The sequence below is a fragment of the Eurosta solidaginis genome, chromosome 5 (assembly GCF_040869045.1).
Source record: "Eurosta solidaginis isolate ZX-2024a chromosome 5, ASM4086904v1, whole genome shotgun sequence".
In the NCBI taxonomy this organism is placed as follows: Eukaryota; Metazoa; Arthropoda; class Insecta; order Diptera; family Tephritidae; genus Eurosta; species Eurosta solidaginis.
The window spans coordinates 132,402,955-132,427,487 of NC_090323.1; the positions used below are offsets into that span (position 1 = coordinate 132,402,955).

Sequence of the window (24,533 nt, forward strand, 5' to 3'; positions counted from 1 at the left end):
TAATTGCTGATCAACTCAAATCAAACTGAATTACTTCTTACTCGCCTGCACTGCTTTTATAGTTTTCGCTGCATACTTCTAGGCTCTTCGATTTCCAGAAGTTACTAGTTGTTTCGGCTACAAAATCGCCAGCCACAACTACGTGCACAAATTATTGCCCTCTCTTGTGACCACTGAGATAAGATATATGCATGTGTTTGTGCATTGCCGCTCCGCTGCTCGTATACGTACATATGTGTAGATGCAATTATTTATTCGTTTATGTAGATACATAAAGATTGAATTATTGATGTGAATGTTTGTAGTTAACAGTCTCTCGCGCGCACATAGCCGTATAAGTAAATGCATCTGTGTGTGACATCTCTCTGGGCTGCCTTATATATGTGTATACTTGATTTGATTATTAACGTAAATACTGCTTGGCATGGCCTTAGCATCGCCTTAGTGATGGGATAACTTAGGGGTGGTAATATCCGTGACACTGCCCTCCACCTAAGTCTGATCGTCCCGATCAGACAAATCTCTCGATCTAAACGTTGCCAGCCTTTCTAAATGGACCACTTTCATTTTGGTTCGTGGTTTACCGATGGTTTGTATGCGGTACACTACATCGTTGATCCGTTTTACAACTTTGTATGGGCCTTCCCAATTACACTGCAATTTCGGGGACAAACCTTTTTTACGTTGTGGGTTGTATAACAGCACCAAATCTCCTTCCTGAAAACCTTCGGAATTAATTGCTTTATCGTATCTGGCTTTCATCTTGTCACTCATAATCTTTGTTCGTTGCCTTATCAGATCATGTATTTCTCTTAGCTCTTCTTCCAAATCACTAGTGGATTTCCTGACATTTCTCTCCGCATTGGCATCTATCCCAAACTTCAAATCAGCTGGCAGTCTAAGGTCATTGCCAAAAATTACTTTTGCAGGGGTTTGGCCCGTTGTCTCATGCACTGCTGATCGGTAAGCCATCAAGAATAATGGTATGCGGGTATCCCATTCTTTATGGTACTTGTCCACTACTTTCCTTAAGTGCTCCTCCAATGTTCTATTGAATCGTTCTACCATACCATCGGATTGAGGATGCAATGCAGTTGTCCGTGTTTTTCGAATGCCCAATGACTTACACATTTCCTGGAACACAGCTGATTCGAAATTCCTGCCTTGGTCAGAATGTAACTCCATTGGTACACCATACCTTGCAACCCAATTGTTTATAAAAACTTCTGCTACCGTTTCCGCTTCTTGATTTGGGATTGGGTATACCTCTGGCCATTTGCTGAAATAATCCATAACTACCAGTACATATTTGTTTCCGCCGTTGCTAGTAGGAAATGGACCGGCGACATCCATAGCGATCCTTTCAAATGGCGCACCTGAGTTATATTGCTTCATCTGGCCATGACTTCGTGTTCTGGGCCCTTTCGCTCTGCTGCAAACCTCGCAGTTCGCAATCCAATCAGTGACCGACTGACGGCAACCAACCCAATAGAATCTCTGTTTAATCTTCTCGAGCGTCTTCGTGATTCCAAGATGACCTCCGCTTGGACCATTATGCAGCTCGCTGAGCACATCAGGAATCCTCTTTCTGGGAACAACTATCAGTTTATTCTTGTATTTACCATCCTCACTCTCCCATACTCGATGAAGGCAACCGGATATCAATTCTAGACTGTTCCACTGTGCCCAATATGACTTCGCAATGGGACTCTCTGCTGACATCTCTTCTCTGTTTGGTCTTTCATTTCGTTCGAGCCCTTGCATAACACGTGACAGATCTGCATCTTCTAGCTGGCACTTTCTTAGCTGTTCCTTGTCCCATTCATCTGTACATGTTATATTCATTAGCCGGACATCTATAATGTCTTCTTTAGCCTCGGCTTTTGAACAGTGCTTGCATTCCAAACTACATGGTCTTCGTGACATTGCATCAGCATTTCCATGGGTACTACCTTTTCGATGCTCAATGGAAAAGTCGTAGCTTTGTAGTCGCTCGATCCACCGTGCCAATTGTCCTTCCGGATTACGGAACTGCAGAAGCCATTTCAACGCTGCGTGATCTGTCCTGGCACGGAATCGCTGGCCGTAGAGGTATTTGTGAAAATGTTTGACGCACTCTACCAATGCCAACAGCTCTCTCCGCGTAACGCAGTAGTTCCTCTCTGGTTTTCCAATCGAACGGCTGTAATATGCAACTACCTTCTCCTGTCCATCGGCCAGTTGTGATAAAACGCCTCCTATAGCATATCCACTCGCATCTGTATCTAGAATAAATGTTGCTCCTGGAATCGGATATGCTAACATTGGGGCAGTGCACAAACGCTCCTTCAATGTTTGGAAAGCCACTTCTTGCTCCTTCTTCCATTCAAAAGCTTTGTTTTTTCTTGTAAGCTCATGGAGGCTATGGGCTACGCTGGAAAAATTTGGTACAAATCGGCGGTAATATGTGCACAGCCCAAGAAAAGTTCTCAATTCATGTAGGTTCTGTGGTCTTGGCCAATCCTTTACAGCCTCTATTTTTTCGTTCGCAGTGCAGATGCCCTCTGTCGTTACCTTGTGACCCAAATAATTGACTTCCTTTTTAAACAGCGCACACTTTTTGGGACTTAACTTCAGACCAGCGCCAGCTATTCTCTGGAAAACTTCCTCCAAGTTCTTAAGATGTTCATCAAAGTTCTTGCCCAATACGATGATGTCGTCCAGGTACACCAAGCATGTTTTCCAATGTAGTCCTTTCAGTACCTGGTCCATGAGTCTCTCAAAAGTAGCTGGTGCATTACATAGTCCAAAGGGCATTACTGTAAATTGCCAAAGACCATCTCCGACGCTGAAGGCTGTTTTCTCTTTGTCTTCTTCCTTTACCTCCACTTGCCAGTAGCCGCTTTTCAAGTCCAGTGTGGAAAACCATTTCGTACCAGAGAGCGAGTCCAGAGTGTCGTCAATTCTTGGCAATGGGTAGCTATCCTTTTTCGTAACGTCATTCAACTTCCGGTAGTCCACGCAAAACCTCATTTTTCCATCCTTCTTCTTTACAAGTACTACCGGTGAGCTCCAGGGACTAGCTGATGGTTCGATGACGCCGCTGTCGCTCATTTCTTGTATAATTTGACTCACAACTTGCCGCTTCGCCAGTGGAACACTACGTGGAGCTTGACGGATCGGCCTCGCATCTCCAGTGTCAATTTGATGTTTCACAACGTTGGTGCGGCCTGGTTTAGAACCATCCTGGTCAAATATGTTCGCGTACTTTAGGAGCAGTTGTTTTGCCTTACTCTGATATGCTTCCTCTAGCCCCTGCGTCCATGCCGTGATGTCATTTGAAAGATTAGTATTACTGGCTGAAACGTGTTCCTGGAGCTGTTCACAGTTAATAATTACTTCAGCCTCTTGGCATTTTCCCAAAATAGCTCCTTTAGTCAGTTTGAGTGGTGAATTGAACTCATTGAGTACTCTTACCGGAACACGTCCATCTTGTTTTGTCATAGCCAGGGTTTTTCCTACAAGTATGTTCAGTGTTGATCTGTTTGCTGCTTCGACAACCCACAATTTGTTTGTCCCACAATCTCCATCAACCTTTGCCCAGATGACTGCTTCGGATTTTGGTGGTATTCGCTGACTCTCTTCCACCAGCACTCGTTTACTGCTGTAGCCTCTCTCGTAGCCGAAATTAAGTGGTACATCCATGTTCTTATATCGCATCGTCTTGCTTTGCATGTCGATCTTGATGCCCTGGTCGATTAAGAAGTCCACTCCAATTATGATTTCATCAACAATCTCTGCCACTATAAAATTGTGTACTACCGTGACGTTCCCAATTGCGACTTCACATGATACTTCTCCTAGAACCGTGCTGTCTTCTCCAGTGGCTGTACGCAATCTTGCTCCATGCAATGGTGTTATCTTCTTGTTGACTAAATCCGCTCGAATGATGGAATGAGATGCACCCGTATCTACAGTCAGTAAACGTTCCTTTCCATCCACATGTCCTCCGACAGTAAGATTGTTTGACCTTCTTCCAATTTGTGAGATAGAGATTATGGGGCATTCAATTGAGGGAGCCAGCTGTCGCCCCTTGCGGCTGACTCGCTTTAGTTTAACGATTGAGTGGACTTGGAGATTTGCTCATCTCCTTCAGCTCTGCGTTTACGGCCACCCACATTGTTGGAGCTATTCGGACCGGTGCTGCAATGTCGTGCAATATGACCTGGGTTGCCGCACTTGAAACACTTAATAACTCCGGCATTTTTCTGTTGTGATCCCTTCAGTGCTTCCAAAATTGTGTCTACCCATTCTGGCCTTTCTACTTCTACACGATGAGCCTTATATGCTGGTTTACTTAATAGGGAGGCAGTTTCCTGAGTCAATGCATGTGATACCGTTTCAGCAAATGTGAGCTTTGGGTTTGCGTATGTAGCTCGCTTCGTTTCCACGTCCCGTATGCCATTTATAAAACTCTGGATTTTTACCCTCTCGGTGTATTCCACGGGTGCGTCCGCATTTGCGAGATGAGCCAACCTTTCAACATCCGAGGCAAACTCCTGCAAAGTCTCATTCGCTCTTTGGTGACGGTTTTGCAACTCAATTTGGAATATCTGTTTCCTATGCTCGCTTCCGTAACGTCTCTCGACAGCGGCCATCAATGCTTCATAGTTGTTCCGCTCTCCTTCGGGAATCGTCTGTAGGATTTCGGCTGCTGGCCCCTTCAATGCCACGAACAGTGCAGCAACTTTATCTTCAGCATTCCATTGGTTCACTGCTGCGGTCTTCTCAAACTGTAGCTTAAAGACCTGAAAAGGAACAGAACCGTCAAAAGATGGAGTTTTTACCTTTGTATTACTCGCTGAAGCAGCCGGCCGATTAAGTTGCAATTCCTGTATACGACCTCTCAACGCATCCACCTCTGCCTCGAATTTTTCTTCAAACTGCATTATTTTTTCGTCCATGCGCGCTTCGAGTTTTGATGATATACGCGCCTCTTGTGCTTCTAGTTGTACTGTTATGCGTGCCTCTTGTTCTTTCAGTTGGGTTGCCATATATGTCTTTTGTTCTTCCAGCTGTGATGACATATTTGTGGATATTTGTGATGATATTTCTGTTATACGTGCCTCTTGTGCTTCCATCTTGGATGTTAAAAGTGTCTCCTGCGATTCTAGTTGTGATGCCATATATGTCTTCTGTTCTTCCATCTTGGATGTTATACGGTTCTCCTGCGATTCTAGTTGTGATGCCATATATGTCTTCTGTTCTTCCATCTTGGATGTTATACGGTTCTCCTGCGATTCCATATATGTCTGCTGTTCTGCCAGTTGAGATGACACTGTCGATGTTTGAGCAGATATTGCAGCTAAAATCATGTTCAAATCTGTACTGGTAACCGTCTGCGGTGTTTCGTTCTTCTCTTCAATTTTTGTTGTCTCCTCGCCATCAAGATGAAAGACATGCTCTTCCACATCAATTCCTTCTGCTTCCATTGCTTCTCGTAGCCGTGCCTGAAGTTCGAGTTTAACGCCGCTTGTATTCAATCCACGGCTCTCCAACTCCTTCTTCAGTTGCGGGATCTTCAATTCACTTAACTTTGCCATGTCCTTGTTGTCCTCCGGAATTTATTCAACAATTCCTCTCCTGACACCAATTGTAACGAATTTGCTGCAAATCCTCTTATTTGCCCCTTTTGCTAGGTTCGTATCGCTAAACTGTTGAATAAATAACTCCAATATTGAATAATGGAAAAATGGCCTTTATTAAAATGCTTCACAATAACACTCAAACTGTGCAACGAATAGCTTAATAACCAAACTGATAGCTCAAATGAAACTCCACTAATCAAAATAATACTGGTATTGCTCGCTAGATATCTTCTTAGTCGTAATTGCTGATCAACTCAAATCAAACTGAATTACTTCTTACTCGCCTGCACTGCTTTTATAGTTTTCGCTGCATACTTCTAGGCTCTTCGATTTCCAGAAGTTACTAGTTGTTTCGGCTACAAAATCGCCAGCCACAACTACGTGCACAAATTATTGCCCTCTCTTGTGACCACTGAGATAAGATATATGCATGTGTTTGTGCATTGCCGCTCCGCTGCTCGTATACGTACATATGTGTAGATGCAATTATTTATTCGTTTATGTAGATACATAAAGATTGAATTATTGATGTGAATGTTTGTAGTTAACAGTCTCTCGCGCGCACATAGCCGTATAAGTAAATGCATCTGTGTGTGACATCTCTCTGGGCTGCCTTATATATGTGTATACTTGATTTGATTATTAACGTAAATACTGCTTGGCATGGCCTTAGCATCGCCTTAGTGATGGGATAACTTAGGGGTGGTAATATCCGTGACAATATGTTCCAACGTAATTTTGGTCCAAAAAATAGCAATTAATTTAAAATAAATCGATATTTGTTTACTATCGTATCCTATTTACTTATACGGCTGACGTATGACGTAATTTTCTTTTGTATCGCAAGGTTACGTTAGGTTAAGTGGCCACCGGTTCGAGCACCAGTGCACTTAGGCCCATAAAGGTCTCGTTGTGATACCACGTGAGTCTCTCCCCTACTCAAACCAAGAGGTCGATTCAGCAAACGTCAGGGATCTCTTGGGTCAGGTCTCAAAGATCGTCAAAGAAGGGAGATCTCAGAGATTTATTCCTCTTGTGCCTTGGTGTGTTAGCAGGATTCAAGATTGCTCCATCTCACACCCGCTTCCCTAAGGTAGTGAGCTTACAGGTAGCGAGCGGCATGCTCAATCCCTTCTAGGACGACGAAAGCTGAACGGATGTGCCCCCTCTTGCAAGTTCGTTAGTCATCTCATTGCCTGGTATATCCGAAAGTCCATCAACCCAAACCAGCCTAAGGGAAATTTGCTTAGCGATCTCGTTAAGAGATTTGCGGAATTTTTGTACTGTCCTGGTCTTGTATGTGACCGATCCAAGTGCCTCTAGGGCAGCTTAGATGTCAGAGTAAATACAAATTTGGATATAGCCGTGAACAGCCTTTCTCAGGTGATCAGCGGCCTCGTTAATAGCAGCCACCTCCGTCTGAAAGACGCAGCCGCAGAGCAGAAATAACCGCACATTGCTTGGCCAGCGCCTCCGCAGGGGTGGAGTTTTTAACTCAGTTCTTAGAAAATTTAGAATTATTTACTTATTTTTCTAGTTTAACTCTACTTTTTTACTTATTTTTCGGGGCGAGCATTCATTCACTTCAATAATTGACGGTAAACCTACTGGCAGGCCGCTACACAGAGTCAAGCTAAATAAAACCGTTTAAAATATGCGACGCCCCTAAACAGTGACATCCAAACAGAAGAGTTTGGAATGTAGATTATAATCTGTCATTCAAATACGACAAAGGCGTTTCTGAGATGGTGGCGGATACCAGACAGAATATATATAGCAGTTTCAGGTGGAAGCCATCTATCAAAATATTACGGCATGAAATGCCCTTTCTTTGATACCCATATTGGCATAAAAAAAAAAGAAATTATAAAAATAACCTCAGCTGGAACATCTTACTGAAAGATCTTGGAATGTACCGTATTGCATACTTACAAAAAAACGTATTCAAATGAGTCCTTTTGGTCTGTTCAAATACGCCGTTAAATATCTTCGGATTGGTATCAATACTATCGTACCTCATTTAAAATAATTGAATGATGAATTTATGCATTTTTAATATTAAAAGAAACTGTGAGTACCTTCATTATACAATTTTTAAAATTTTTTTGAGTTATTTTTAAAATTATCGTTTTTGAATAAATTTTAAATTTCTAAATAAAATCTCAAATTGAAATCAAGGTGATTAAGGCGTATAAATTGTGTCTCCGTAGGATTTCATACCGTTTGTATTCTGGCGCTCCATAGTGTTTCAGATTCAAGTTTAACAGAGTTCGTATCGTGTTATACGATCCTTGATCGAAATCAATTTTTAAATCGCAATATTTAGAGATATTGGTTATCGGATTAGGGAAATATGTGAAATTTTTATGTATCTTATATGAAACTTTTATGAAACTTTTCACAGTTTCTGATTCGTCGTTTGAGTGAAATTGCTTTTCGAAACGTGACCGTAAAACACGATACGGGCCCAGTTTTTTGTACGGCATTTTTTTATAAATTAGTAAACGTAAACACCGGCTGATGGCCACGCCCTTTGTTTAGAAAAAGTGCTCAAATTTTCAATCTGAACCAACTTTGCAATATATTCATGGGCCGTATGTAACCTACCAACCAGTAGTGCATTGAAAATTAAAAAAATATACAATTTGTGTAGCCCTGATTCTTTTTTAGTAAATCTCTCCACAACACATTAAGTGCCATAAGCGGAAAAAATCGACCTATTCTAAAGAAATTTGTTAACACCATTGTTGTTCGGACAGTAACTCTTGCGGAACACCATCCATGTATATAAGCAAAGCAGTATATTTCAGCTAACATATCTTTAATTTTAATATATGTGATCCGGCCTATGAAAAGGTGGTTTATGGCTCAAAAAAGAAATTACGAGAAACAGCTGTTAAAGATAAACAATATATTTCTTCAGTTTCTTAGTAGTTTTCTTTTTTTGAGTCATAAGCCACCTTTTCATAGGCCGTGTCAAATTTATTAGACCACACAGCTGGGTATATAATGCGCGGTTTCGCCCAACTTTGCCTTCTTACTTGTTTTCGCACACCATAAAGAACATACCCTATGTTCTGGCGGATCCATTTGCGTCAGTCAGCATTCGACTCACCTAAAACACCCTACGTATTGGCAAAGAGGATAAATAAATAAGAGGAGTCAGCTCGCAAAGACTGGCAGAATCACTCGCTGCAAAATTAAAGAAATGTACCAGCCTGACTGGGTCGCGCTTTACCTTTGTCCTTCTCTTCCGTAAAATCGCCGCACACTACTTTTTTCGCCGGAGCAAATGAGTATTTTTTTTGGTTAGAGTTATTTTTTGTTTTATATCGAGTTTTCGTGAAGTAGAGATCTCAGCCATTTGAGTTTTTGTAAACTTGAGAAAATTTGATAATAATCAAATATGAATACTTTTGATGATCAAGTACTGAATATAGTTTTTCAATCATATTTGAATCAAATGTGTTTACTTGAAGTGATCAACAATTTTTAATAATTTTTCATTCAGCTTTCTGAATCTGAATAATGAATTTTATACTTGTTAAAATTTTACTTTTCACTGAATATCTTATTTTTTTTTACATACATTTTTTCAATCATGAAGTTCAGAAAAAATATATTAACATTTTATTATTCAAGACAAGAAATAATGTAAGTACTACTCGTAACCGAAGATGTCCCTAAAGGCTTGGTTTCCCCCAAAAGCGGTACCGCTATGTTACTTTCATAAGAAATTCACATTTTCATGATTCGAAATTATATGTAAGGGCATATGGGAGTGCTAAATTTTATTTTTTATATTCAAAGTGTGAATTTGAATCTGTGCCTATGATTCAGGGCAAAACAAAAACAAAAGTGCTACAAATGTATACCCAGCCAGCATTTTTTGAAAATTTTGAACAAAAAATACTCAAATATCATACCCCAAAATGATTAAAAACGTTCAAATTTAAAAGCATTTTCTATTCGATAATTAACGTATCGTCGGGAGAAAAATGGGTAATTGTGCAGTTTAGGGGCCCACCCTAAAACTGGGCTTTTTTTTTTTGAGTGAGCTATCAAAAGACGCGTATTCACGTCTAGATCAAGAATCCGAAAGCGGAAGTTAACTTTTTTTACCCGTTCAAAAGATATTAACGAAAAACCGAAAAAAGACCCGTGGGTTCTTCCGAAACCGGGGGTGGAATCCATAGTATTTTTGCGCAGAACACCTTTCTACGTTGCTTATAAAAAATAACCCTGGGCTACGCCATGCCAAGTCCGGGTGTGTGGTATAACCGTGGCTACCGCCACGGTGATGCACAATTTTTTTTGTGGGTATCAACACAACAACAACCACATGAAAATCGCCAACTTCAACTGCAAATATCTCCGGACAGAGATAAAATTTTTCTTTTCCGCCTTCGGATTATTGTTCTCGAGATTAATACGCGTCTTTTGATACCTCACTCGAAGATCTTGGCCCAACTTTAGGGTGGGGCCCTTAAACTGCACTACTACCGAAAAATGTACCATAAATGTGATTATTCTTGAATAATCATTTATGATTCATATTTCGAAACGCTTTTTGTTCATATTTGATATCATTGTAAAATTGGGCTTTAATTGTTTTAGAGTAATATTTGAATGCTTTTCACAGTAATTTTCTGATCATATCCGTGAACATATTTCAATCATTTTGGTTAAGCTTTTTGAATAATTTTTGGAATGCGATTATCATACATTTATTCTTCATATCTCATACAAAATAAGATACTACATAGTAATCTTATTTCATCAGGGGAAGGAAGCATGCGGAAGTGAGCTATTGAACAAAAGGTAATTCGCAAACAAACTAGACGAATATACACCTGCGACTACAACATCCAGCATCAGCTATGATCGTCAACATCTTAAAATACGATCTGGTACGGGATGTTGAAGCCATATCCAGGTACATATGTATGTGAAGAGAGTTTAACTTACTTGGGGTTCAAATAGTTCATAACCTTTTTATTGTATAATGGTATAATTTGTATTTTCGGGGAAGCCGATGGCGGAGAAATGGTTGGGGACATCTTTTGTTAGGAGCAGTATTCACATGATTTCTTGTCTTGAAGAACAAAATTTTAATATATTTTTTCTGAACTTCATGATTGAAAAAATGTGTGTATGTGAAAAAAAATTAGATCTTCAATGAAAAGTAAAATTTTAAGAAGTATAAAATTCATTATTCAGTCAACAAAGATTGTCAGAAAAGATTCAGAAAACTGAATAAAAAATGATTAACATTTTTTGTCACCTAAAGTAAACACATTTGATTCAAATATGATTCCAAAATGTGGTTGAAAAAATATATTCAGTGTTTGATCATCTCAAGTATTCATATTTGATTATTCCTTTTGTTCAATTGTATGGTAACTCAATTATTTTGTCAGAAAGAGTAATCAAATTATATTGATATGTAGGGAAATTGAAATTTTAATCACCTAAATGGTGAATGAGTATAAACAAACCTAGATTGGTATATATGTACGCACATATATTCCTAAACTAAAGATCAGCCTACACCCCCATTTCCCAACCACTTCATTGATACCAATATATCCATGCATAAGCTAACACATGTTTGTACATTCACATGTTCAAAAAAAAACGTCTTCACCCAACCATTTCCAACAAAAACTATTCTTACGCACAAGCATCCCACACGGCATTTAGATGATTAAATTTTGAATTTCCCTACATATAAATACAATTTGATTCTTCTTTCTGACTAAATAATGAGTTATCATACAATTGAACAAAAGAAATAATCAAATATGAATACCTTTGATGATCAAAAACTGAAAATCATTTTTCGATCACGTTTTGGAATCATTTTTGAAGTCCTTTGATGATTAAATTTTAATATTTCATTAAAGTCAACAAAAAGAATAATCAAATATGCTCACCTTTCGATGAACAAAAACTGAATATAGTTTTTCAATCACATTTCGGAATCATATTTGAATCAAATGTGTTTACTTTAGGTGATCAAACATTTATAATCATTTTTAATTCAGCTTTCTGAATCTTTTCTGACTATATTTGTTAACTGAATAATGAGTTTTATACTTGTTAAAATTTTAATTTTCATTGAAAAACTTATTTTTTTCACATACACACATTTTTTCAATCATGAAGTTCAAAAAAAATATGTATATAAAATTTTTATTATTAAGACATTCTTCAAGACAATTTAATGCAAATGCTGCTCATGCCCGAAGATTTCCCCAACCATTTCTCCACCTTCCCAGATAATACATAATAGTTGGACAATACAAAAGTTGTGAGCTATTTGACCAGGTAAGTGAAACTCTCTTGACATATGTACCTGGATATGTCTTCAACATCCCGTACCGTATCGTAATTTAAGATATTGACGATCATAGCTGATGTTGGATGTTGTAGTCGCAGGTGAATATCGGCCAAGTTTGTTTGCGAGTGACCTGTGGTTCAAATAGCTCACTTCCGCATGCTTTCTTCCCCTGATGAAATAAGATTATTATGTAGTATCTTATTTTGAATGAGATATGAAGAATAAATGCATCATAATCGCATTCAAAAATGAGTCAAAAATCTAAACCAAAACGATTGAAATATATTCACGAATATGATCAGAAAATGACTGTGAAAAGCAGTCAAATATTACTCTAAAACAATTAAAGCTCAATTTTACAATGATATCAAATATGAATAAAAAGCGTTTCGAAATATGAATCATAAATGATTATTCAGGAATAATCACATTTATGGTACATTTTTCTCCCGACGATACGCTAATATTCGAACAGAAAATGCTTTTAAATTTGAACGTTTTTAATCATCTTAGGGTATGATATTTGAATATTTTTTTATCAAAATTTTCAAAAAATGCTGGCTGGGATATGTACATACGTGCATATGTATGTATGTTCATATGTAAGCTAAGAAATATTTTTATATTCACATGTTGAAAAATAAATCAAACTTCATTTCAACCAATATACCACACGCAAAAGCATACATACATATGTGCATATGTATATCACAAAATCCTGAAAACTAGCTTCCTCTTGATTTTTCATTCTAAATGCTTCTTCTTAAGTTGTCCGAATTGGTGATAGAATTCGGCAACATCGCATTTTGCAATTCGGCAACATGGTATTTGATAAAATCGTCAAAAGACAAATTTTTGTGATTTTATAAATTCCAACTTCGATGCATATTGGGGGCATTCATTATGACGAGCATAACTACTTTCATAACTCCGCACTTTTCCCATGAAATAATACCAAACTAATTATATGACTGTATCAAAGTACTAATATGGTAGTGAAAAATGCAAATAAACATGGACAGATATTGCCTAGTAAATGTCCATTAACCTGTTAGCTAAAAATTTCCATGCATTGTTCATATAAATTATTGCAAATAATTTTCCCATTTGCTGAATTGCCGAGTTGACACAGCTTATGGCAATTTTTATTTACTATTTGAAAACCCTCATCATATTCTGCCGAAAAATTGTTCGCGCAGCCAAATTTGCAGCAACTGTGTTGCAGTTGCTACATAAAAGTGGTGTTTTACCCGTTTTTGGCCCGAATTCGCACTGTGACGTCATACTGTATGTACTGACTTGTTTATCACATGCAGGCATGCTTAACCAACGAAACGATATCATTTCGTTACGATAATCAACGTTAATAAACGAAACGAAGTCATTTCGCTTCGTTTATTAACGTTAAGATCGTCAAATTAACGAAATGATTTCGTTTCGTTTTCTGCCATATCAAAACGAAATCAAATCGTTTATGTTGATTATTAATTTCAAACTATGCTGGCAAAGCTGATTGATGGCGGAGTCATTAAAGGTGAAAGCATTATCCAAGCTGATTGCAACTTTTCTCATGAATTTTGACAGTACGAACATTTCTCAGAGTATTTTTGACATTACCACCAACGAATTACACAAACAAATTACATAGAGTTTGTGTGTGTATGTGCGCTCGTTGTTGCCACCTTACGGCTTCACCATGGCTATAGCATTGCCAGCACAATTCAAACATAAAGTATCACGTTTTCGTTAACGTTTTTAACGTTAACGAAAGCTTTTCGTTTCGGTTAAAAACGAGATACAATTTATCTTGATAATTTCTTTATCGATAATATTTCGAAGTGTTTCAACGGAAACGGTGGAAATGTTTTGATAAACGATTAGCTTAACGTTAAGGTGCATCCCTGATCACATGTCAGTACAAAGTAAGAATTTTACATTATTTTCATAGATAAAAATTAATAAATGGGAGCGGCGAAATGAATTAAAGTAATTTTGCGAAGAAATCTAACATTATTTCGCAAAAGAGCAATAAATTCGTTTATTTTAGTATTAATAATAAATTCCCCTGTTAGCTGTGTGTTGTTAAAGGTACAAACGGCAACACTTTTAGCCACCGACGACAGATAATTTGGCTAGTGGCTATTGTATTTCATCGGCTAATTGCTACGAGCATTGATATTTACATATACATCTCCGTATACGCGAATTTACATAAATGATTTGGTCGCTTCATAAAGCGGAAAGTGGCAAGTTGTTTTATTAATATCTTAAGACGCTGCCACAGTATCAAAGCGACCAAAGTTTTTATGCATGTCTGCCTTTACTTGGAGTATTATATGTATGTATGTATATACATTTGTACTTTTTGCTTTGCTTTGTATTTTCATACATATATATTCAATGATACAATGCTCAACAGCTGATGGACAGGCACATGCTTCTTGTTTATATATGCATATATGTACATACATTTTTAAGGGTGGAATTTATGCTGGTCAAGTGCATTTATCTTTCGACTTGGCTGATGAAACCAGGCTTTGAGTAATACTTACCCAACAACTCTCCCACCCATAGTACAGATAAAAACCCAATAAATCTTTAATTTCATTGAGAATTGGGCATATGCGTTTGCCGTCGGCAAAACGTTGTTAATATACAAACATAAATACATTTTTACCAACAACCTTTAATAAATTCCAATTCAATCAATTGCCACTATGTGGAAGATTTTTACAGTTTTGTATGCAGCTATATTTATCATTAACACTATTTAAAACAGTGCAAAATGCGCATATAAAATTGATCAAGAGACAAAAATTAAAATTTGTATAATCCCTGCGCTTTTGGGTTTTAAAGTGGAAAAATTGAAACATGCTCTGAAAAGAAAAATTGGGTCATTACAACTTGGCTTCCTGATCGCTCGAAATATTTTTCGGCATGGAAGAATGGAGTCATGACTAATGAGGCTTCCCATACAAAAGTTTAAGTGTACTTTGCAACGTTTTCAATAAAATTATTTGACTTGCAAAAAAAAGAAAGTGACACATTTCATCTTAACTACCTCAGGATATCATTTTAAATGAAAGTTGAGATTTGGTTGAATGAACACATTTTTATGACAAGTGAAGGTCAATAATATTCCTATATTGTTAATAGAAAATGCTCACAATGACTTTTGTATACGAAATCAAAACAAGACAGCCTACAAAATTCTTTCATACACTTTAGCCAAATAACTCAAAACGCACTCAAAGAGATTTTTATTTTCGCCGCGTTTCTCAAGCAAACAGCGGACAGACACAAAGAAGTATCGCCGACCCAGTCATAGAATCCATCGAGAAAATATTGTTACAACTAGAATAAAATCACACATTTTTCAAATCAGCGATTGACGCCTCTTATTATATTTATCCTCTTTGGTATTAGAGATAAACGCCGCCGCCGCCGCCGCCGCCGAATGTCAAAAATATCGGCGCGGCGGCGGCGTCCGGCGCGTTACTATATTTTCTACTCGTTTAAGACTGTTTAGACCATTTATTTTTCATGTCGAAAATTAGTCGGATATGGTCGAAAGTGGTATCAACGGATGCGCATCACTGCCAGTTATAAGAAACTAATTGCGAAATTTAACTCTTTCTAACTGTTCAAAAGTTATTTAAAAAAAACATGCGTTTTTGATGTCAGCTTAACACGGACTTTGCATCACACAATTCACCAAGTTATTAAAACAAAACACTAAAAGAAAAGTTATATAATAAATTTATATGCTCACTTAGCATATTTTTTTTTTCAAAAAAATAATAATGAAGAATGAATTAAAATAAAATGACGCAAGGCTTTTCAAATTCTTTTCCAATTGTTCTCAAGTTGTTAAAAAAAAGCTAAAAAGGTGCCGATTTTTTAAAAAATTTTATATTGCGATTGGCTGAAAGAATAAGACAAATCAGTGATGCAAAATCTTTTAGTAGGTTCTAGGGGCAAAAGCACTCCTTTCAAATGATTCTTACCTCATACTTAAGTTGAGGATATATGTACGTATAAGGTTTTGAAAAATCAATTGGGATTACATTCAAAAATCTGTTGTTTATTTGCGGAACTATACAATAGCATCTGAAATGCTAATTTTGATTTTCACACTTCATCCTTCAATACCCAAGTCTCCCGGTTCGACATAAAGTTCGCGGCCCTATCCAAAACTAGTCCCTTGGAGTGAATCACATTGATTATAGCCTATCAACCAAGTTTAAATATCACCTACACGTTACGGCTCCTTTTACAAATGGCACATATATGTATTTACCAGGTGAGGCTTTGTCCTTCGCAAGAACACTCAAAGTGGTAAAGCAAAAGCTTTCCCAAGACAGTCGAAATAATGACCGTGTGTGCTACTACCCTGTAGTGGACAGTCGAACTAGTCTGAAAACTGAAGCTACGCGGTCATCTATAATGAGCTCTTATATGATAAGGCCGGAAAACAGCAGTAAACATCTTTCAACTTAAAATCGGTCGACTTTCATTCTTAAATATCGTTTTGATTTAACGAAGACTATTGAAATCAATGATGTCTGCAAACTTTGGTCTACATTTTAAAAATTTTATCCAGGGTCCTCGTAAAATTTTAATTATGTAGATGCGCCGAGGATTATACGATTTTCACCCATTACGCAAAGACTTCCCCTTAGATTGCTTATGATTTCGAAGGTGACATCCTTAACCGAATAGTCACTCCCTAACGTTTCAAGGTGTTTCCCTGGCTCGCCAGCATAGCGCGCCAAAAGCATCCGTTGGAAAGTCTTCAGAGCTACACCTAGAGCTTCTAGGAAAGTGACGTCAACGAAGGTATGAGTTCGAATTCACACTCCTATAGCTTCTGTGCTGGCATATGGTGTGAGGGTCAGGAGGCGTGGTAGCTACTGGGAATTGCACATCGCACATCGGGAATTGTAGCTCTTAAAAACAGCCGAAAAAACTGGAGGCAGACGCAGCAGTACCAATTCCAAAGACCGGGGTTAGATTTGAAGCCTCTCTGGAGTAAGTGAACGAGGGACAATCCCTCCGTAAGGAGATACTCCTGAAAATTTTTGAACGGCCTGCGAGATCTTGAGGCAAAAACCCCGGATCTTTCCGAAATCGCCAACACGTTGATTTCCTTAAACACATACAAACAAAACCTTTGCTAAATACTATTTTTTTAAATAGAAAAATCAAGCATTTTAAAGTAAGAACACCGGCGTACGCCGGCGCGCTGCCCACGCCGCCGCCGCCGGTATATAATAGAGCCTACGCCGCCGCCGCCGATAAAGTGATCGGCGTAAACCTCTACTACGTATGCCGTGTGTCTATCGCCACATGCTTGGTCTTCTTGCGTGTTTTCCTATCATTTGACAGTCATGTACCTTGATTGATCTTTTCATGTTTAAGTTCCTATAGCGTTCGGGTATAGCCGACGTCGATCAATCCATTAATTAATGTTTGAAATTGTCACCGTGGTGTGATGGTAGCGTGCTCCGCCTACCACACCGGATGCCCTGGGTTCAAACCCCGGGAAAAGCAACATCAAAAATTTTAGAAATAAGGTTTTTCAATTAGAAGACAATTTTTCTAAGCGGGGTCGCCCCTCGGCAGCGTTTGGCAAGCGCTCCGGGTGTATTTCTGCCATGAAAAGCTCTCAGTGAAAAATCATCTGCCTTGCAGATGCCGTTCGGAGTCGGCATAAAATCATGTAGGTCCCGTCCGGCCAATTTGTAGGGAAAATCAAGAGGAGCACGACGCAAATTGGAAGAGAAGCTCGGCCTTAGATCTCTTCGGAGGTTATCGCGCCTTACATTTATTTATTTTTATTTAATTGTTGATTATATCTCTGTAAACAATAAAAAAATTTCACTGATATATAGGCTCTATAAACTATCTTTACAGATTGACATCGCGCAGGTGATTTGCCTCGGATTAGTTGCACTACAGCATCGCGGACAGGAATCGGCCGGTATTGCCACAAGTCAAGGAAAAGCTGCGAAAAACTTTAGCATTCACAAGGGCATGGGAATGATAAGTAACCTTTTTAATGATGATGCGATCAAAAGGTTGAAGGGAAATCTTGGTATAGGTCATAATCGGTACTCTACATCAGCCGCTTCTGAGGCATTGAACTGTCAACCATTTGTTGTTCACACAGCCCATGGCGCTTTGGCAATTGCTCACAATGGTGAACTAATTAATTGTGAGTCGTTACGACGAGTGGTAAGTATTTCAGATATATCCAGTTCTTCGAATTATACTAATTTGCATATTACCTCCAGGTTTTGGAGCGTGGCGTTGGTCTTTCTACTCACAGTGATAGCGAGTTGATTGCACAGTCGCTTTGCTGTGCACCTGAGGATGCTTGTGAGCACGATGGACCCGATTGGCCAGCTCGTATACGCCAATTTATGACCCTTGCCCCGCTTTCATACTCCTTAATTGTCATGCACAAGGATAAGATTTATGCGGTGCGAGATTCTTATGGCAATCGGCCACTTTGTATTGGTAAAATCGTACCAATTACACTCGGGCCTGGAAAACCAGAAGATGCACCAGCTGAAGGATGGGTAGTTTCAAGTGAAAGTTGCGGCTTCCTCTCGATAGGTGCACGCTATGTCCGAGAGGTGGAGCCCGGAGAGATTGTTGAGTTGACCCGTAATGGTTTTCGTACAGTCGATATTGTAGAGCGCCCAGATTACAAGAAAATGGCATTCTGTATATTTGAATATGTATATTTTGCACGCAGCGATTCCACTTTTGAAGGACAAATGGTATATTCAGCACGATTACAATGTGGTAGACAATTAGCAAGGGAGTCACCTATTGATGCGGATATCGTTAGCTCTGTACCTGAATCTGGTACTGCAGCTGCTCACGGATTCGCGAGAGAGGTGATGATAAAATCATTTTACACTTCAATGAGACACTTTTTTTTCGAATTTCAGGCCTTTATTTGTGTATTGATGGAATCCCTTAGTATATCCAGCAAAAATTATTACTAAATATATAAATGTTCATTAGGATGGTCCTTAAAAATGAATGTACGCGTTTTCAGTCTTCCCCTTCAAATAGTGGTATCGATTGGAGGCAGCTAAGGCGTGCCACTCAGATATCCTAACTAAAATTAACCTATTTAAATTTTTTCGAAGATTAGATAGTTGTTAATGTAGGAACGGTTTTCAAATTGAAAAAAAGTGATTGGTGATTTAAATTAAATTTTTAACAATACCTTCGGAAAATTTTCTCTAAAGGGAACGACCCAATATTATCTACATTTTTAAATTAAGTGACAAGCTCGATTTCTAATCAAAGGCAATACTGCCATTTTAAAAAGACTTTTAAAAATTTTCAGATACCGCTCTGAACAGGTTTTCCAGCAAATTTTGCCGCAAAGAAAGAGAAATATTTACAGTGTCGTGCATTAGGAATCAAAATGTGAACTTGCTTTCACATAAATAGGAAGATCACTTCCAAATTAGTCTAAAATATTTTTTTTAAGGGAAAACCCAACATATATGGATATATCGTATTCAGTAGACATTTATTTTTCACATTTTAGCAAAAAGGCAACGAATCCACTTAGTTTAAAAATGTAGTTTATTTGGAATATCTTAAATCTTCCAAAAAAGCAATAAATAAATTAACCAAGGCCATGAAACAGTATAAAATAAGCATTATTGTTTTTATTCTCTGAAAATTTTCATACATGACAAACATTTTTTTTTTAACCTCAATTGAATATTTTAGGTAATACTCAATAATGGCCTCACCGATTTGAATAATATTTTCCTTCCTTCCCTCGATCGGCCTTAGTGTGCATTGATAACAAACAAAAAATTTTAGAAAATCCTCAATTCAATAATATTTTAGCTTTTAAAACTTTAGGTGACATTCATAGTTTAACATTCAAAAAAATTTCCTCTAAAAAAGATTTCAAAGCGAAAAGGCGTTATAAATTAAACTAATCTACTAACAATTAAAGAGTAAAAAATAAAAAAACTGAAATTGTTTGATTCCTCATAGCGAAGCTTGTACTTTGACTAATGTAAAAACTGTTTCCAATCAAGACCAAAATTTATATATTTTGCATTTGACAGTGATGTCACCGTTTAAAGGCGTGAGACTGGGAAACATATTTCATTTAATTTTTTAAGGACCGCTCTAGGTTATGGCTGTCTAACGAGACGTCCCAGTCGATTCTTCGCTCTGCCAACTGGCGCCAATTGGTCACACCAAGGGAGTTTAAATTGTTTTCCACCAGGGCCCGTATTACGTGTTACGATCAGTGACTGAAAACCATTTTCAATCAAGCGATAACTATGCAACTGTCAAAATATTCCTAAAAATTATAATAAGTGATGAATCTAACGAGTCCTATTCGAGTATGCCATTAATCTGATCCATCATTGTAGACCTATGACGATGTAAAAATGAGTTTTGGTCACGGATCGTGATAACGTTAGAGCCACTATCTTGTATCATGTCGTCACGAAATTTCTCAGTTTCTATCAGAACTCGGGCTTTTAGCTACGCTCCGAACTTAATAGTATAAGAGCCTGTGACTGCCAGACCTTTGTCATTTTATAAAAGTTGAAATTTCGTCAGTGCATACTTCCAACTGAAGCAGGATTGTTGGTCTATTATAAAACTTGAGTTATGGTGGCTTTTACAGATATCGTACAAAAATTTTGCAGAAAAATATACCTTTCTTTCGTCATTTTATAAAGACTGATTTTCATATATGGTCTTCGTCAAGGTATAAGAAGTCACTAGCCTTATTGCCAGACACTTTCCATAGTGGCTTTGTCCAGCCAGACACTTTTTATAATGCAAAACTGTACTTTTTCATAAAGCTAAATACTTTTTCATAAGCTGAAAGTTTTTTACGGCAAATAAAATTTCAAGTTTTTTTAAAGATTTTGTATTCGAATTTCAGTATAAAATTGCTTCGATGGTCTTTGAAGTCTAGAAAGATTAAAAGTGTCTGACTAATCAACGCCACTACGGAAAGTGTCTGACAATGAGGCTAGTGGCTTCTTATATCGTGACGAAGACCATATATGAAAATCAGTCTTTATAAAATGACGAAAGAAAGGTATATTTACATGACTCAAGTTTTATAATAGACCAACGATCCTGCTTCAGTTGGAAGTATGCACTGACGAAATTTCAACTTTTATAAAATGACAAAGGTCTGGCTGTCACGGGCTCTTACTCTATAATATTAAGTGAAAAAAAGTTGTAAGTAACATGCACTTACAATGTTATTCGACACACTACTGACACATTTGCTATAACTTTTATTCGAAAAACGTTGTAAAATTATAATCCATGGAATTAGGCTACAAAATGGTGTTCTATTATTATTACCATTAAGGATATTCTCTCTATGTAGAAACCAGAAAAAACGTAGAAAGCTTTCCATTTTACTGTAAACAAGTTTCTATACTCAACAAGAAAATACACTTATAAAATTTGTTTTTAATGTGTTTTATGTTTTCTATACCCAAACCCATACTTTCTACGTTCCCTACTGTTTCTATACTGAAAAAATGGCCTAATTAGAAATCCAATTTTTGACTTAAAACTTAATTTCTTTGTGTGTGTTAGAAACGATTTTTTCCATCCTGAAAACTACTTATTTTGTCTCCTACGATATTTTTCGCGCCAACCATTGAAATATACATAAGCACTCCAAATACTTGTAGCGTGCTCGTCAGCCATACCGAAGTCCTGGCTCCAAGGCCCGGGAAAATCAACATCATAATCTTTAGAAAAAGTTTTTGAATTAAAAAAAAAATCTAGGCGGGATCGCTACTCGGCTGTTGTTTGGCAAAGACCCCAAGAGTATTTCTGCCATGAAAATCTTCTTAACGAAAATTCATCTGCTGGATGCCGTTTGAAGTCGGCATAAAACAAGTAGGTCCCGCCCCGCTAATTTTTGGGAACAATTTAAAAATCTACTCGGGGATATATCACGCCTTTTATTGTATTTATTGAAGTTATACTTCTTTAGGCCCATTATGAAAAATTGATGAGAGTGAAATTAAGAAAAAAAATGTGACACAAAAGCATTGCGAATTCATACAAGTGAAAAATCTTTCTATGCCTCCATTGCCATACATACCTGTCAAATAATAGCTGACAGGGAGAACGGCTGTCGCGAATGGCCAGAGAATGGAAGACAGGTTTGTTTTTTACTCACGATCCAAGCGACTGGACCGATTTTGATAAAATTTTGTGTGTTCAAGGAGGTTTGAGGATGCTTTAGATTCACAATTTGGTCCAGTAAGTGGACCAAGGCGGACCTTTTCCAAGTAATTTTATTTATGGTTCGGTCCATTGATATTTTTTCGAAACTCAGTCTCTTTTCGAACTTACATTACTTTTGGTTTTGCTATCGAATTTTTTCTTCATTACTCGCGAAGGCTTCAGCTGATTTTACCCATTTTTGGCACACTTGTTATTGATCACATTTTCTTGTTCTTCCATTTTTTTAATGTTCAAAATATTATATTTGTTGTGAGTAATTATAAATACTTCCCAGCTCTTCATGTATTTTTATAACTTTGGTAATTTTGTGTCTTCACTTCGTTCAAAATGAGTCGCTGTCAAAAATAAATAATAATAAACGGGAAAACATTTTCACAGACGGAAGTTACTTTCACTTGTCTTATAAGGCAAAGCTATTTTTTTTCCAACAGTTCGGATATACAAAGCACTCGACTACATGATTCCATGTCATTAATGGTCTTTTCACTGCACGAAAAGTTAAACTTTTTTTGGCCTACCCCAATGTAGCATCAGCCAATTTGCTAAATTTTAAGCAATTATAATATCACCTAAAATATGAGGGATGTTTAGGAAGGTCCGAACAGCAAAATTTAGGTCGCCATAAAGTAGCTACATAAATATGTTAGTAGTTGGGTTGGACATATGTACGGCTACGAGTATCGTTGTTTTTATACTCAAAAGAGTGGACCAAGATTTAACGGCAGAAACGTTAGAAGGGGGCGATTCGTAAATTCTTGAGGCGCATGGGGAAAAGGGAGTTAAGATCAGCATCGCGCCCTGAACAAGCGTCACGGTGCTTCACGTAACGTAACGTCATAGATCCCCCAAAGCCATTATGTTATTAGTTTTATTATTTTATGCATGCATTTATACGTATCTAGGGTCAAACACTTTAAAATAATGCAAACTTAAACTCTGAAATTCATCAAAAATAAAATAAAATGTTAATATTTTTAGTCCGGCATAGCCTTTTCTGAGGTGCTTTGCAAGAATCGATACGTTGGACGAACGTTCATTCAGCCATCTACACGACTGCGGCAATTAGGCGTTGCAAAGAAATTCGGTGCGTTAACAGTAAATTGCCAGGGTAAACGCGTGGTTTTGATAGATGACTCTATAGTTCGGGGCAATACCGTCGGCCCAATCATCAAGTTATTGCGTGATGCTGGAGCCAAAGAAGTACATATTCGTATCGCAAGCCCTCCCCTGATGTATCCTTGTTATATGGGCATTAATATACCCACCCGAGAAGAGCTTATTGCAAACAAATTGGAAGCAGACGAATTGGCTCAGAATGTCGGTGCGGATAGCTTAAAATACCTGAGCGTGGCTGGACTTATCACCGCTGTTGAAAAAAACAAATCCAATACAAATCCAATTAAAACTGGATACTGCACCGCCTGCCTAACGGGCGAATATCCTGGTGGTCTGCCTGAAGAACTTAGCTGGTAGATCGGATATGAAATAATTCAAGTATTTTTACGTAGGTTATTTATTAAATAAAAATTAATTAAGCATGCACCTTAACTATTTGCTGTTTTCTTTTGTAATTTTGAGATTATATTATTCATATTACCTGCAAACATAGACTACAGAAATTACTAATGCAGTCATACAAATTTCAAAATCAATAAACCGAAAGTAAATGAGTATTTGGTAAAATCGCAGTAGCCTCCTTCATAACTACCAGTTTTAGGAAAAGTACTATGTATTTGGCAATTTTTGTGTAATTGCCAGGTATTATATCCGATTTGAAGTTTAATTACTACATTAATGTAAAGTTCTGGTGCTTATCATTTATTCCCTATAAATACTTTATATGAACTGGAGTATTTTGCAAGTATTTTTTTAGTAAGTTCCGAGGATCTTCGCAATTAAAAAATAAATTTTTCCTGAAACTGTATTAAATCCATGTAAAACTTTGATAAGTATGGAGTTGGATCAAATGATCTTTTTAATGTTTTCAATTTATAAACAATTTTGTGCGATGTACATCAATGTAAAACAATGGGTGGCATCGTCTAAGTGAACTATATTTCAGGAAAGGGGTAAACATATATTTTATTATATGTATTTAGATCACCTTCTTACGGAATCTCTTTGAACTTTTAGGGAAGTAGTAATAATTTCTTATCATTTCTTCAACAAGCAATAATCAAAACTTTATGTATTGTAACGAATTTACTGCAATTCGGCTTATTTGCAACCTTCTGCTAACGTTCGAATCACTAAATTGTTGAATAAATAACTCC

At 37.5% G+C, this 24,533-nt stretch overlaps 1 protein-coding gene across 1 annotated transcript in view; it reads left to right on the forward strand.

Moving 5' to 3' along the window:
- The window catches only part of Prat2 (Phosphoribosylamidotransferase 2), a 60,415-nt gene extending 36,607 nt beyond the window's left edge, over nucleotides 1–23,808 (forward strand). Inside the window, exons 3-5 of the mRNA XM_067792256.1 lie at nucleotides 17,887–18,207; nucleotides 18,267–18,878; nucleotides 23,239–23,808. Coding sequence (XP_067648357.1) covers nucleotides 17,887–18,207; nucleotides 18,267–18,878; nucleotides 23,239–23,733 — 1,428 coding nt within the window. The 3' untranslated portion in view covers nucleotides 23,734–23,808. The remainder of the gene's footprint in view (nucleotides 1–17,886; nucleotides 18,208–18,266; nucleotides 18,879–23,238) is intronic.
- The last annotated feature ends 725 nt before the right edge of the window (nucleotides 23,809–24,533 follow it).